This window comes from Heterocephalus glaber, unplaced genomic scaffold (genome assembly GCF_053883595.1).
Source record: "Heterocephalus glaber isolate CG9 unplaced genomic scaffold, H.glaber_assembly_v1.0 deba00001472, whole genome shotgun sequence".
Classification (NCBI taxonomy): Eukaryota; Metazoa; Chordata; class Mammalia; order Rodentia; family Bathyergidae; genus Heterocephalus; species Heterocephalus glaber.
In genome coordinates this window covers 35648025-35660264 of record NW_028258315.1, presented here as the reverse complement: position 1 = coordinate 35660264, position 12240 = coordinate 35648025, and the positions used below count along the sequence as shown (strand labels likewise).

The following is a 12240-nucleotide window of genomic DNA, read 5'->3' as shown; positions in this document are numbered from 1 at the left end:
GGTTCTAGGTATAACTACGTTGCAGACTCCTGCGGTCCAGTAGCCACAAGGATTGAGGTCTCCTGGCCAACACACAGGGAGGGCAGAATCCATCACTGTTTCAGAGACAAACAAGCCAGTTCGCCATTCTGTACCATGAGGTTCAGAGACTACTTCACAAGAGAAGGTGGAGCCTCGGAGGCGGATGGGTCAGAACACGAAAAGGGCCAGCCATGGAAAAGCTTTGTCCAAGCCTTTGTGGAGGATCAGTCTGAGGAAACCACTCAGCAGCACAAAGAGGGCTGGATCAGACTGGCAAGAGTGGAGTAAACCCATACACCTGTCTGGCTAATTCAGCTTGTGTACGGCCAAGTGGCATTTACTTTTTCATAGTATCTTTTTAGTTGCATATATTTAAGGTGTACAACATATGTTGGTACACATATACATAGTGAAGTAATTACTACAGTCAAGCAAAGTAAAATATTCATCATTTTCCATAGTAGTGTCTGTGTATGTGTGTGTGACTATACATGTGTGGTAAAAGCATTTAAAATCTATTCAATAATCCTCAGACAAAGAAGTAAAGATTTGTGACATACACAGAGGGAGCAATTTCACAGCACTGGAAGGACAGCAGCAGGAGGCAAGTCTCTATTGTCCCATCACAACCCAAATGTGGCCTGGTGTGTGCACAGACTGAGGGCAGGAAGCAAGGGACTGGGCTGGGAATGAATAATGCAGTGGCCATTGCAGTGGACAGAGCCCTCTGCTTTTAGATTCCAGGGTGCAGTGACTCTCTCAAGTATTACACCAACAAGGAGCATTCCAAACCTACATTTAGAAGTCAGAGTTTTCTCAATCTCCTGACTTTTTATCTGTGGATTATTATATATGACAATTGGGTGTGTGGAACCTATTAGCTAAATGGAGAAAAAAATGAGCATAATTTCCTGGGTCAGAGGAGGGGAGTGTAACATATTTAATGCCTTCCATGTGGGAGGGGAAAATGTTAATGTGTAAAATCACAACTGGAGGCCTGCGAAGGGATTGTAGAAAATTGCTGTAGCAAAACATTGGCAGGAGCCTGGCATTTGATATGAGCTTTACCATATCCAGGCTCTGGGCACCTTCAGGCAGCATTGGAGCAGAGAGGGTTACTCACCTTTCCCGACCCTCAACTAGGTCACAATAGGAGCATTACAAGTGTCTGTGCTTCTCCCACTGCACCCAAGTGGCTCAAAAGGAAAAGGCATGTTGTTTTCTTCATATGCACTGATACTTGACAAGTTCTTAAAAGTTTAATGAGAATAAATGTTTGCCTTGCCAATGAAAGGGAGAGACAATGCATGAGTTTTGTTCTCTGTGTGGAGAATCTGGTGTTGATCTTGACCACATGGAAGGAAACGTGGGATTTTCCATGTTCTCTGACCCCTGACACCAGAGAGGTGAGGGAATTATTCATACTTCTTCCCTGGACATCTTGGAATTTCTGGGGAAACTAATGAAGAACTCCTGCAAATAAAACAAACAGAGAGAGAAATTTGGCCTAAGCCAAAGGACACAAGTGAGAATCAACAGCCTGCACTATTTCCCGTTATTGACTAAAAATGTATTAGCCATTCCCTGTGGTTGCCTTTTTGCTAAGCCCATTCTATGTACTAACTTATTTCACCCTCAATTACCTTATAAGGCAAATGCTATTAAAATCTCCATTTTCTGTTCTAAAAAATGTAATTTGCACAGATAGATTGGCCTGTCCAAGGACACTCAGGCACAGAGGACTAAGGGGTCATTTGATCTTTCACCTCCTTGAGTTCAGAGGCCGTGGAGAGGTCACTGAACCACCCCCCCATGTCCTGAAGCTTCTGGGACAAAGACCACAGCTCAGGCCATAGCTGAGCTCTACAGTCCTCCACGGTGCCTGCTGGGTGATGCAGGCCAACTACACAGAGTGAGTGATCCAAGGAAAGGAGGTGAACCTCTTTAAACAGCAGGTAACATTGCCCCAGAGATCCTAGCTTGTGTCTAGGATAGAGATCAAAGCCTGAACTTTTCATCGGTTGCTATTAATTAGTATGAAAGCAACTCTCACATCACATTCTGATAATCATAGTCTGTACCATAAAAACTGTAATTATGACAGTCATGGGCTAGAGAGAGCTGCAGAAGGGAAGAGAAGAAAAGGAATTCTGTGTAGGTAGAGGGAAAAGCATTCTTTTGTGACCTTGGTTTCTCTAAGATCCAGCAGAGGTCATCTGATATGCTGGCCACTATAATCGCACTGACAGTCTTACTCAATCCCCACATTGTAAGAAATCGATAAAGAATTAGAACACTCCAAACAAATTTCCAGGAAATCTGATGTGGGAGTTTGGGAATTGTATTGTTTGTTCTTTTTTCCATTTTTATATTCAGTTTAGAAAAGAACATGGCTTATCTGATCTACTCCCCCTTGGCTTGAAATACCTTAAGTGGTAGGGCTCAATGTTGTATGTATGGCTAAAGCGCATAATGATTATCACAAATGATTGAGATTCTTGCAGTTTAGAAGGTGATTATTTCTGCTGGAATAGATTTTAAGTGAATTGTATGCATCTACAATTTAGAAAGTACACAGATTCACATTTTTAAATAAAATTACCTCCCTAAACCTAATGATTTTTGGAAGCAAGTTGATACAGACAACAATAATGGAAACACTTCACAATTTAAAAACTTATTAACAAGAGAAAAGTGGAGATTACTTTCAAAGTCTCTCACTGGAACAGTCTGGCAAGGGCTGTCTTTGCCTCTTTATAGAGACGTGATAATAGTTGTGGCTGCAAGACTATGGATTAACCTCCAGTAAGAGGAACCTGAAAAGAACATTCTTAAATGTCAGGATACCTCTCGGAGGCACCTGATTTTCAAAGACATCCTTTGTGCTGTGAAATTGTATTTTTTTTTCTTTATTTTTCTCCAACAAAAATATCATAAACCAAGGGTTGTGGAGTCAGGCAGGTCTCACTCTGTGTAACTTTCGGGCTGCATGAGGGAAGTGGGTCCATGTGTTAGCAGCCAGCCAGGTACTTAAGGTCTGTTTGGAAGCTCTGGGTTAGCAATAAAAATCACCCCAAGTTTCCACTTGTTTAATGAGAAAAACTCATTCAACAACCTGCCACAAAGCCTCTGCAGATCTAAGACCTCCCAGTCCCTGGGGACAGGCATTTTAAAAAGGAGAAAGAAACCTGTGCATGGTCCTGCCTAGCCAGGTGAACTCACAGACCCCGAATAGGGCAGATTGTGACTTCCGCTTTGTCATTATCTCCCAGAAAGCCCAAAAAGTGGCATTTCTAGGCAATGGTCACAGAAATGATGGAACTATTCACTGGCCATAAAACTACCTTACAGCAACAGCACAGATGATGAGGAGAATCAGAGTCCCAGGACTGAATGACACATTGCCAATTAAATGATGTAACTTCTGTAAACTAGCTACTTCATCTCTTTGAACCTCAGTTTTCCCATTTGTAAGATGATAACCATACACCCACACATACATGCCTCCAGGGCTGATTTGAGAAATAAGATCCACAGCAGAGCCCAGATTCTGGGCAGAAGACACAGAATCTGGTAGGGCTAATTTAAAGACAATGGTACTACTTCCTACAAGAACTCTCAAGTGTTTTATAGTAAACATGAGAGGTTAGCATCCCAAAAGCATGCTCCCCAGCAAAGGGCAATATAAGAACTCAGTAGGCATGGGGAAATCCACAACTGAGATTTCTTGAAACAGAAGAGCTTTCTCAAAATTCAGTGGTCCAAGAGAGCCTGTCCAGAAAAATTAAATTATCTTTAAATTCACCCATCACAGCTAGCAAATAATGATTTTGCTCAATTTACTTAAGAACATTTTTTCACAAAAGAAATAAAACATCGCAAATACAATGTCACCCTCTGGCTCTTCATTTCATCTTCCTCTCTTCCTGCCCAAAAAACATTGGAATGTATCTTTACTACACATGTTTCTGTAGCTGTACTTTATAGGCATGGTTACATGAGTAATTTATAATGCTGGTGTCTTTCTTGCTTATATTAATGATATCCCATTCTATAGAGTATTATGCAAATTGGTTTTATCATCTAATGTTATCTTCCTGAAATTTATCTATGTTGAAGTATATAGATACAGTCCATCTGTTACAATTGTTACATACTATTCTGTAGTATAATTTTATTAAAATTGACTTACCATCCTCTAACTGTGGGAACCTAGGAATTTTCTAAAGTTTCAATTTCACAAAACTTGTCGCAATGCACATCTCTGTAAATCTCTGTCCCTCTGTAGGAAAGTTTCAGTCAGCTATAGCCACAGTGACAGAATTACTGAGTAGGGTATGTGTTTCCTGATTCTCAATGAATGCTCCCAAAATACTTTCCAAAGGAGTTGTATTTGTATTCATTCCTGCCAATCTATAGGAGCATATCTTTAAAAACATTTTAGCATTTGAGTCTATTTTATGTGTTTGCCTATTTGGATAAGGTGAAAAATCTCAGGGGCAAAAACCAAGGCAGGAGATGGAGTTTCTGCTGTCAAGGAGGAGCCACAGCCCTGTGCTGCCTGGAATGGACCTGATGGTTCATTTAGACCCATGGTCCCTACACTGCTACATCCACATGTGGGCCTTTTATTTACAATGCCAGTGCATCCTGTAAAGAATGAAACACGTGGCCTATGTGCTGGCTGTTCAGAAGCTCTGGGTGATTCAGAGAATCACATTTCAAAAGAAGCAGAAAAACCACATCCCAACACCCATGGTTTTTGCTGGATCCCAGGGGGTTGTTTCATCCAGGATGGTGCTGGGAACACTCTCTGTAGAGGGTTGAGTAGTAACACATTCTCAGAGCCACGTGATCCCAGGCTCAACCCTCAGCTCTGTCATCCTAACTTGTAAACAGGTGCATGTGAGGAGCATTCAGGTGTGCAGGGGAAGGCTGCTCCCCTGCCCTTTGGCTGGCTCCTAGCTAGCAGTGCCTTCCTAGCAGTCTCAAAAGACCCAGGCGTTTTCACCTCTGGATGTGAAGTAGGAGGTCAGAATTTGAGAACCTCTGGGCTGTGTTTGAAAAATCATGGCACCCAGGAAGCCTCCCACTCTTCTAAGCTCATGTATCTTGGAACCTTGAGGCTCTGGCTGCAGATGGGAAAGGAAGGGCCCCTCACCACAGGAAAGGCCTTTCCACCCTTTGAGCTTGCCCGAAACCCATACACAAGAAGGGCTATTTGTCTGTTTGGTTTTGGGGACAACACTGGCAGAGAGGAGGGAGATAACTCATGGTGATGACACCATAGCGTACACTCTGAGAAGCAGACAACAAGGCTATGTGCAGGACACACTCCTTGCTGCCATCTTCCTCTCTGCTTCTCTTCAAGACCAGCTCCATAGGATCTAAGATCTGCCTTCCTCCCACAGACCCCTGAGGTACTCCTGCCTAGGATCTGGCTCAGGCCATTGGAGCACTTTTCATAGGTCTAGCATGTGGCAAAGGCTTCATATGCATCTATTCAGAGCTTTGCAATATGGTCATTGATACTAGTATCTGCCATTAGTGGTGACCTGCCAGTACCCTGGGTCACAACTAATTTGTTCTCCCCTCCAGGTACCAGCAGCACAGAAGTGAAGGAGAACCGTAATGTGAGCAACTTGGGAACCAGGCCCCTGCCACCTGGGGACAGGGCCAGAGGCAGTACATCCAGCATCAAAAGGAAAAGGCCCTTGGAGGAAGGGAATGGGGGCCACATCTGCAAACTCCAGCTCATCTGGAAGAAGTTGTCCTGGTCAATGACACCCAAGAATGCACTTGTCCAGCTGCATGAGCTGAAGCCAGGCCTACAGTACCGAATGGTGTCTCAGACTGGCCCGGTACATGCCCCTGTCTTCGCTGTGGCGGTGGAAGTGAACGGATTCACATTTGAGGGCACAGGGCCCACCAAGAAAAAAGCCAAGATGCATGCGGCCGAGCTGGCACTGAAGTCCTTCGTGCAGTTCCCCAATGCCTGCCAGGCCCACCTGGCCATGGGCAGCGGCACCAGCCCATGCACAGATTTCACTTCAGACCAGGCCGACTTCCCAGACACTCTATTCAAGGAGTTTGAGCCGTCCGTGCCCAGTGAGGGCTTTCCAGCCTGCCGGCCCATGGACCCCGAACTGCTGTCCACCGCTTACCGGAGAGGGCGGCTGCTGTACCACACCCTGGACCTCATGGGCCCCGCCCGACCCGACCGGCCCTGGCCTGCTCCCGCAGCCCCAGGAGAGAGGAACCCGGTGGTCGTGCTGAACGAGTTGCGCTCCGGCCTTCGGTATGTGTGCCTCTCGGAAACGGCCGAGAAACCGCGCTCCAAGAGCTTTGTCATGGCTGTGTGCGTGGACGGGAAGACGTTCGAAGGCTCGGGACGCAGCAAGAAGCTGGCCAAGGGCCAGGCAGCACAGGCCGCCCTGCAGGCCCTCTTCGACATCAGGCTGCCCGGCCACACCCCCAACAGGAGTAAAAGTAACCTCTTGCCACAGGTGAGAATTCTCATGTAGCTGCCTGCCAGGTACAGGGATGCTGGGATGGAGGTGAGCTACAGGTGCTCTTGCAGCAACAGGGAATGGACAACAGCTGTGAGCAGAGTGCAGCCCCCAGCACTGGCTGTTCTGGAAAGGCCCCCTTTCCTAATCTTAGAGCAATTTCCAGGCTTTGGCAAGAGAGGAAATCGTGTGACTGTAAAGAAAGGAAAGAGAATGTCAGCACTCCAACTTAGCAGAGGTAATGAGAGAATTCATGAAGCCAGGTAATTTTTACAATGACAGCACCAGCTGCCAGGGCAGCCAGTAGCCAGAGAGCAAGGGCCACCAGATAGATGGGCGATCCTTCTGTCTTCATCGAGTGGCTTGACCTGCAGGAAGGGCAGGTTTCATTTACAGGCCCTTCAGTAACAGCATGCGGAAGAGTGGGAGGAGAAACGTGTTGAGCAATGGTTTGGGCTGAGCTTCTAGCCAGGGAGGCTGGGGAAAACCAAGCAGATATTGTCACTGCTTTTCCCTCCGTGGCCCTGGATGAGACCAGGTAGAGGTTCTCTGGGAAGGAGTGCAGCAGAGGCCGAGGATCAGAGAGAGAAATCCATGCTGGAAGGCAGAGGAGACTAGACTGAGAATTTAGGGGCCAGAGTCTCCCTTTGCTCAACAAACAGGATCATCTCTCGGGCCTTTGCATGCACAATTGTGGCTCTGCTTCTTTACTTGAGTTTACCTTCACTCCTTTAAGAAGTATTTTTAGTGATGTCTGTGTGGCAGGAACTATTCTCATACCATTTTAAAACAGCCTTATTCTGACAAGTCTTATAATTGCTTATTTATGCAAATTGTCTTTTCTCTTATCATCTTGAGAATTATTTGTGGGCATCACTAATGTAGTAGATACAGAAAATTATCTTTATTCATTCTGGGCATCAATCAAGGCAAGAAATACTTTACAGAGTTAAAAAGCATTTAGTCCAGTGTGGGATTCACTGTAAGTACTTTATAATTGTAACCTATTGCTGTGATCATACCATCATTACATCACTACACCTAGAATAGAATCCATTATTTTGTCCTGGGAGATCATAAACTTGTTAAAGAATGCAGGATATCATTCAAACCTCAGATGCTGTGCAGGGATACAGTGTGGGGGCACAAAGTGCATACAGGAAGCCTTCACCTTGAATCATAACTGTGTAGTACCTTCATGTTAATTCACGTTAATTCAATGGATATTTATGTGATTGTAAGCAGGTAATCAATGGGGCAAACAATGGACAAAACGGCATTCTGCTTCTCACAAAGATCAGGTGAGTGAAGAGAGAATATTAATAGATAAGGAGATGTGATGGAGGGATGACTGCTCCTCCTGGTATCTCCACTTTCCATTCACTCACTTAATTTAAGCATTTATTGACCTTCCAATGATAATTTAAGGAGCAGGTGGGAGGAGTTTAGGCCATAATCTCCATTGAACTTGCCTTTCAACTCACCCTAGATATATACACAGTCCAAGTAAAAACACGGTGCTGGAAAGGCAAGGACAGCTTCTTTGTACATTACTGTGCACCTCCTGGCAAGAAATTCTGTGGTCTTGCTTTCTCTTTCTTATGCCTCCATCTTTTTTTATTTTCTTCTCTTCTTCCTTTCTCTTCTGTTTCTCAACTATCTGTAGTCTAAATTTGCCAGAACATCCATGGAAGCACTTTGCCTACTGCTGTCTACGGGAGAACTGGGCAGAGGGTGAGCTCCTCCTGATGCTGCCCTTGACCTTTGACATGACCTTGGTCAGCTGGAACTTCTTGCCACATCTCTGGGAAGCCTTCCACAGTACTTTGTGGGTGTCTCCCCCATTGCTGTTTTATTCTTATCCAGCCTGAAACCACTTTCCAGAGAGCCTGGCGCCCTCCCAAGGCCCTTATCCAGGCCTGGAGTTTTTCTGTTTAGTGCGAAATGCCCTTTCTCTCCCCTCCCACCACCCCTCTCTCCTGAGTCCCGCTGTGTGAAATTGAAGGATGTCAGTGAATTCTGGGTGTGATGCCTCCTTCTTTCATGTTGTCAACCCTGAGCTCTCACGATGGAAAAACCAGGCAGTGCTACTACTTTGTAATAGTCATTTGACCCCAGAATACAGCACATCAGTTAAAGCCACGGCTGCTAAATTATTTTTCTCTGACAGTCTGCTAACCACTCCGACTGGATGATGAAGGGCACAGAGCCACACAGAGGTTTCGGGCCATTCATCACACCACGGCCTGCCGCCGTGCCATGGGGCTCATTATCCTCTCTCCTCAGACCCCTCAAAATGTGCACCCCCTGGCTAGGTGGAGGCCAAGCATGACATTGGGACTCAGGACCAGGAACCACAGGCAGTTTTATGAAATTAAAATCCTGTCTTGGTTGGGGTCTGGATTGAGGAAATAAAATCAAAAGAAAAGCTTCCAAGAATGGCTATAAATGCTGCTTTGCCTTTCTGTGCTGCCTAAACCCTACCCTCTGAGGAACTCTGCCTGTGCATCTTGGAATCTAGCCTGCTCATCTGTAGATCATGAAGCCCCCATTTATAGGGTGTAGAAACCCCATTTATAGAGTATAGAAACCTCATTATATATTATAGACACTTGTCTATATGTCATGAAATTCCAGTCTTTAGATCATGGACCCTTACACTTATACATTATGGAATTTCCATCTATACATCATGAAACTCCATGTATATATCATAGAATCCCCATCTATACATCATAGAATCCCCATCTATATCTCATGGAACCTTGGTCTATACATCATGAATCCCCATATGTTGATCGTGGAACTCCTATTGACACATCCTGAACCCACGATTTATATCACAGACCCTCTACCTGTACACCATGGACATCCTCTGTACATCATAGGCCCCATCCTATCTAAACACCAGAGAACCTTCCCATCTATGTGTTATGCCCACCTCATCTAAACATCACAGAATCCTTCATCTTCACTTCATGCATTCCCTTTTATGAAACACCTCATTTATACATCACAGCTTCCCAATGCATATATCATGGACCTCTTTTTTCTGTGCATCATGATTCCAGCTCAAGCAGACCGCTTGTTCCAAAGACACCATGACTCTGCTGCTAAAGGCTTAGCTTTTCATGACCCTTGTCTAGCTCTTGTCCTAGCACCTGCTATGGCCAGAACAAATGAACAGTCTTCCCAAAACTGTTGTCCACAGTCTCAGAAAAGGGCAGACTCCACTTCCACTGAGCAATGACAATTCTACCAGAGTCTGCTCTGGAAATGTAGCAGCACCTCCTGTCAGAAAGGGATAATTTCTGGAATCTGGGTACCGACACCAATTTTTAATATTCTTTGCCCGGATTCCCAGAGTCTACCCTACACGGGTAGTATTAGATTTGCAGGATGACAACCTAAGTGTTTGTTTCTGAGATCCACATGTCAATTCCATAGAAGCCAACAAGCTGTCAAATGTATTCATGTTTTAACCAGTGGCTGGGTCTCGCGAGCAAAGCTTTAAAACCATCCTGGTGGAACTTTTCTCCTTTAAGTGATAGTCCATGAGAAAACTGTTTCACATGTGATGTTGCATAGAAGTAGATAGGGAAGCATGATTAAGATGCTGCTGTGAGACATAATAGCGGAAACTCAGTGGGTTCTCAAAGGGGATTGAGAATTTGTATTTCCAGTAGGTACTTCAACTTGATTCCTGGTCAGGGAACTGCACAATCAGAGACCCAGACGGACACCTGGAGCATGTTATGGGCTGCTGTTAGACTCAGCTTGGGGTGGAGCAAGTCTCACTCTGTGTCAAGGACAATTATAAGGAAGCAGAACCCCCCAAACTTGCCTCTAAGAGCAGCAATGTGTCTGCATGCTTGACTGTAGTTACTTTTACTAGAATTCCAAGTAGCAACTGTCCTGAAAATGCCTAACATAACTTCCCAGTGGTGACATAGTACAGATTTATTTGCAGTCTAGACTCTGAAAGAGCATGATATTCTTAATAAAGATCTAAATCACAGGTGTGATTTCACCAGGATCTGATTTTTACCATTTCCTGTACCCAGAGGTGGATCTCAGAATCTGGCTCGGCTGACACCTTCAGTTTCTTGAGATCTAGACTCTTAGCTACAGTGACAAAACCTAGTGCATAGTAAGTTCTTTAAAGCATAGAACAGATTTGAAAATGAAACTTTTGCTATTCTGACACAGAGTATGCAAACCAGGTAGTCCATAAATATCTGATAATAATGACAATGCCTACCAGAAAATATCTGAGAGCCTCAGTCCAAATTCTTCATGCTTCTTTTATCTGCAGTTAGTACATTGCTCCTCTGGGCTAACCAGATACTTGGAAGTAATAACAAGACCACATGAGAATATACTTGTTACCTGAAAGCATCATTGTGAAAAATGTTAAAATCACAAAGCCCACTTTTCTCTTTAATCTTCAATTTCTAACCTTAGCATGAAGAGTTGAATTCATTAAAAACATAAATTCAACAATGAAAGATATACTTTCCATTTTCTTTACATGAAAAAAATGGTTAGAAAAGAGAATAGAGTGCATATAATGCTATTTTTAAAAAGTAAAAGTATCTATGCTCATAATAACTCTGAAAAGGCATTTTTTGACTTGTTTGTAGATTTTTCATTCACTCTCAATTATTCTCTTTATTTTAAATTTTTAAAAATCTCATGTCATGAGCATTGGTGCTCACAATGCCTACAAAGATTGAAGGCAAATAAAATACACTTTTCCTTTACAGTAAGAGAGGGAATACTTTTAAAAAACTATTCACAAAGGTTGGTTGCTTTGACCAAGCCCTTTAGAAAGCCTTTTAGAGAAAATTAGGCCTGGGGCTTCAGTCCTAGCCATTTTTCAGCTGCCCAGCATGCTTACCTAGCACCCTATCTCCTGCTCTTTGCAGCTATTACTACTTGGAGGGAGAAGAAACCATGGGAATATATAAAGTAATTGAAATGAACATTTTTTAAGTGTTGGCTTTTTATAGTGCATTTGGATCTGAGCTCCTGTACATGATCCCATTTCATGAAATTTGTCCCTAGAATTAGTTGCAGACCAGAGGGACCAAGTCTACAACTGCATTATCAACAGCTACACTGCAGGACATGGATAAGCTATTTGCACAGTGTCTCAGTCCCTCTCCCAAACTCCCACGTGACCTTCCAGCTGCCTCACACTGTTTTTCTAATCTCATACTTGTACTAATTCATCTTCACTCAAAAGAAACAGTGTCCTTCTTGCGGTAAACCAGAACTGTTCATTAATATTCCCTTAACAAATTGCAATGGAAAGGTCTTCAAAGTTTAAATAGACAAATTAAAAATGAATAGGTGTGGAAATTCAGCCAGGTTTGAAACAGCTTAATGCTGTCTGCACTGGTTTACCTGAAAACATTCCAGAAGCAGCAGCAGATCCACTCTCTAGAGATAGGACATCCACCCCCGTAGTATCTTCCCTGCTAGGTTCAAGATTAGGAGGCTTATTTGAACCCCTTCCTGGATACAGTAAGGGCTAACTTAGCCATCAGCCATGTATTCATCCCACAGAAATTCCAGAATGACATCTGAGCTGTCACCTAGTGCTTTGTGGGTAATATTAACAGAGCCTTGTACATCTGTTAATTACTCACCTTTAGATAAGAGCACATGTGCTCTTATCCACTACCACTAACACTGAAGCAAGGTA

The 12240-nt window shown here is 43.9% G+C and overlaps 1 protein-coding gene across 3 annotated transcripts in view; it reads left to right on the top strand.

Annotated features, from left to right (window-relative positions):
* Positions 1-12240, top strand: part of Adarb2 (adenosine deaminase RNA specific B2 (inactive)) — a 549151-nt gene that overhangs the window by 364027 nt on the left and 172884 nt on the right. For all 3 annotated transcript variants that reach the window (XM_087181947.1, XM_087181948.1, XM_087181946.1), the window contains one exon: positions 5620-6527. In XM_087181947.1, the coding sequence (XP_087038073.1) occupies positions 5620-6527 (908 nt within the window). The remainder of the gene's footprint in view (positions 1-5619; positions 6528-12240) is intronic.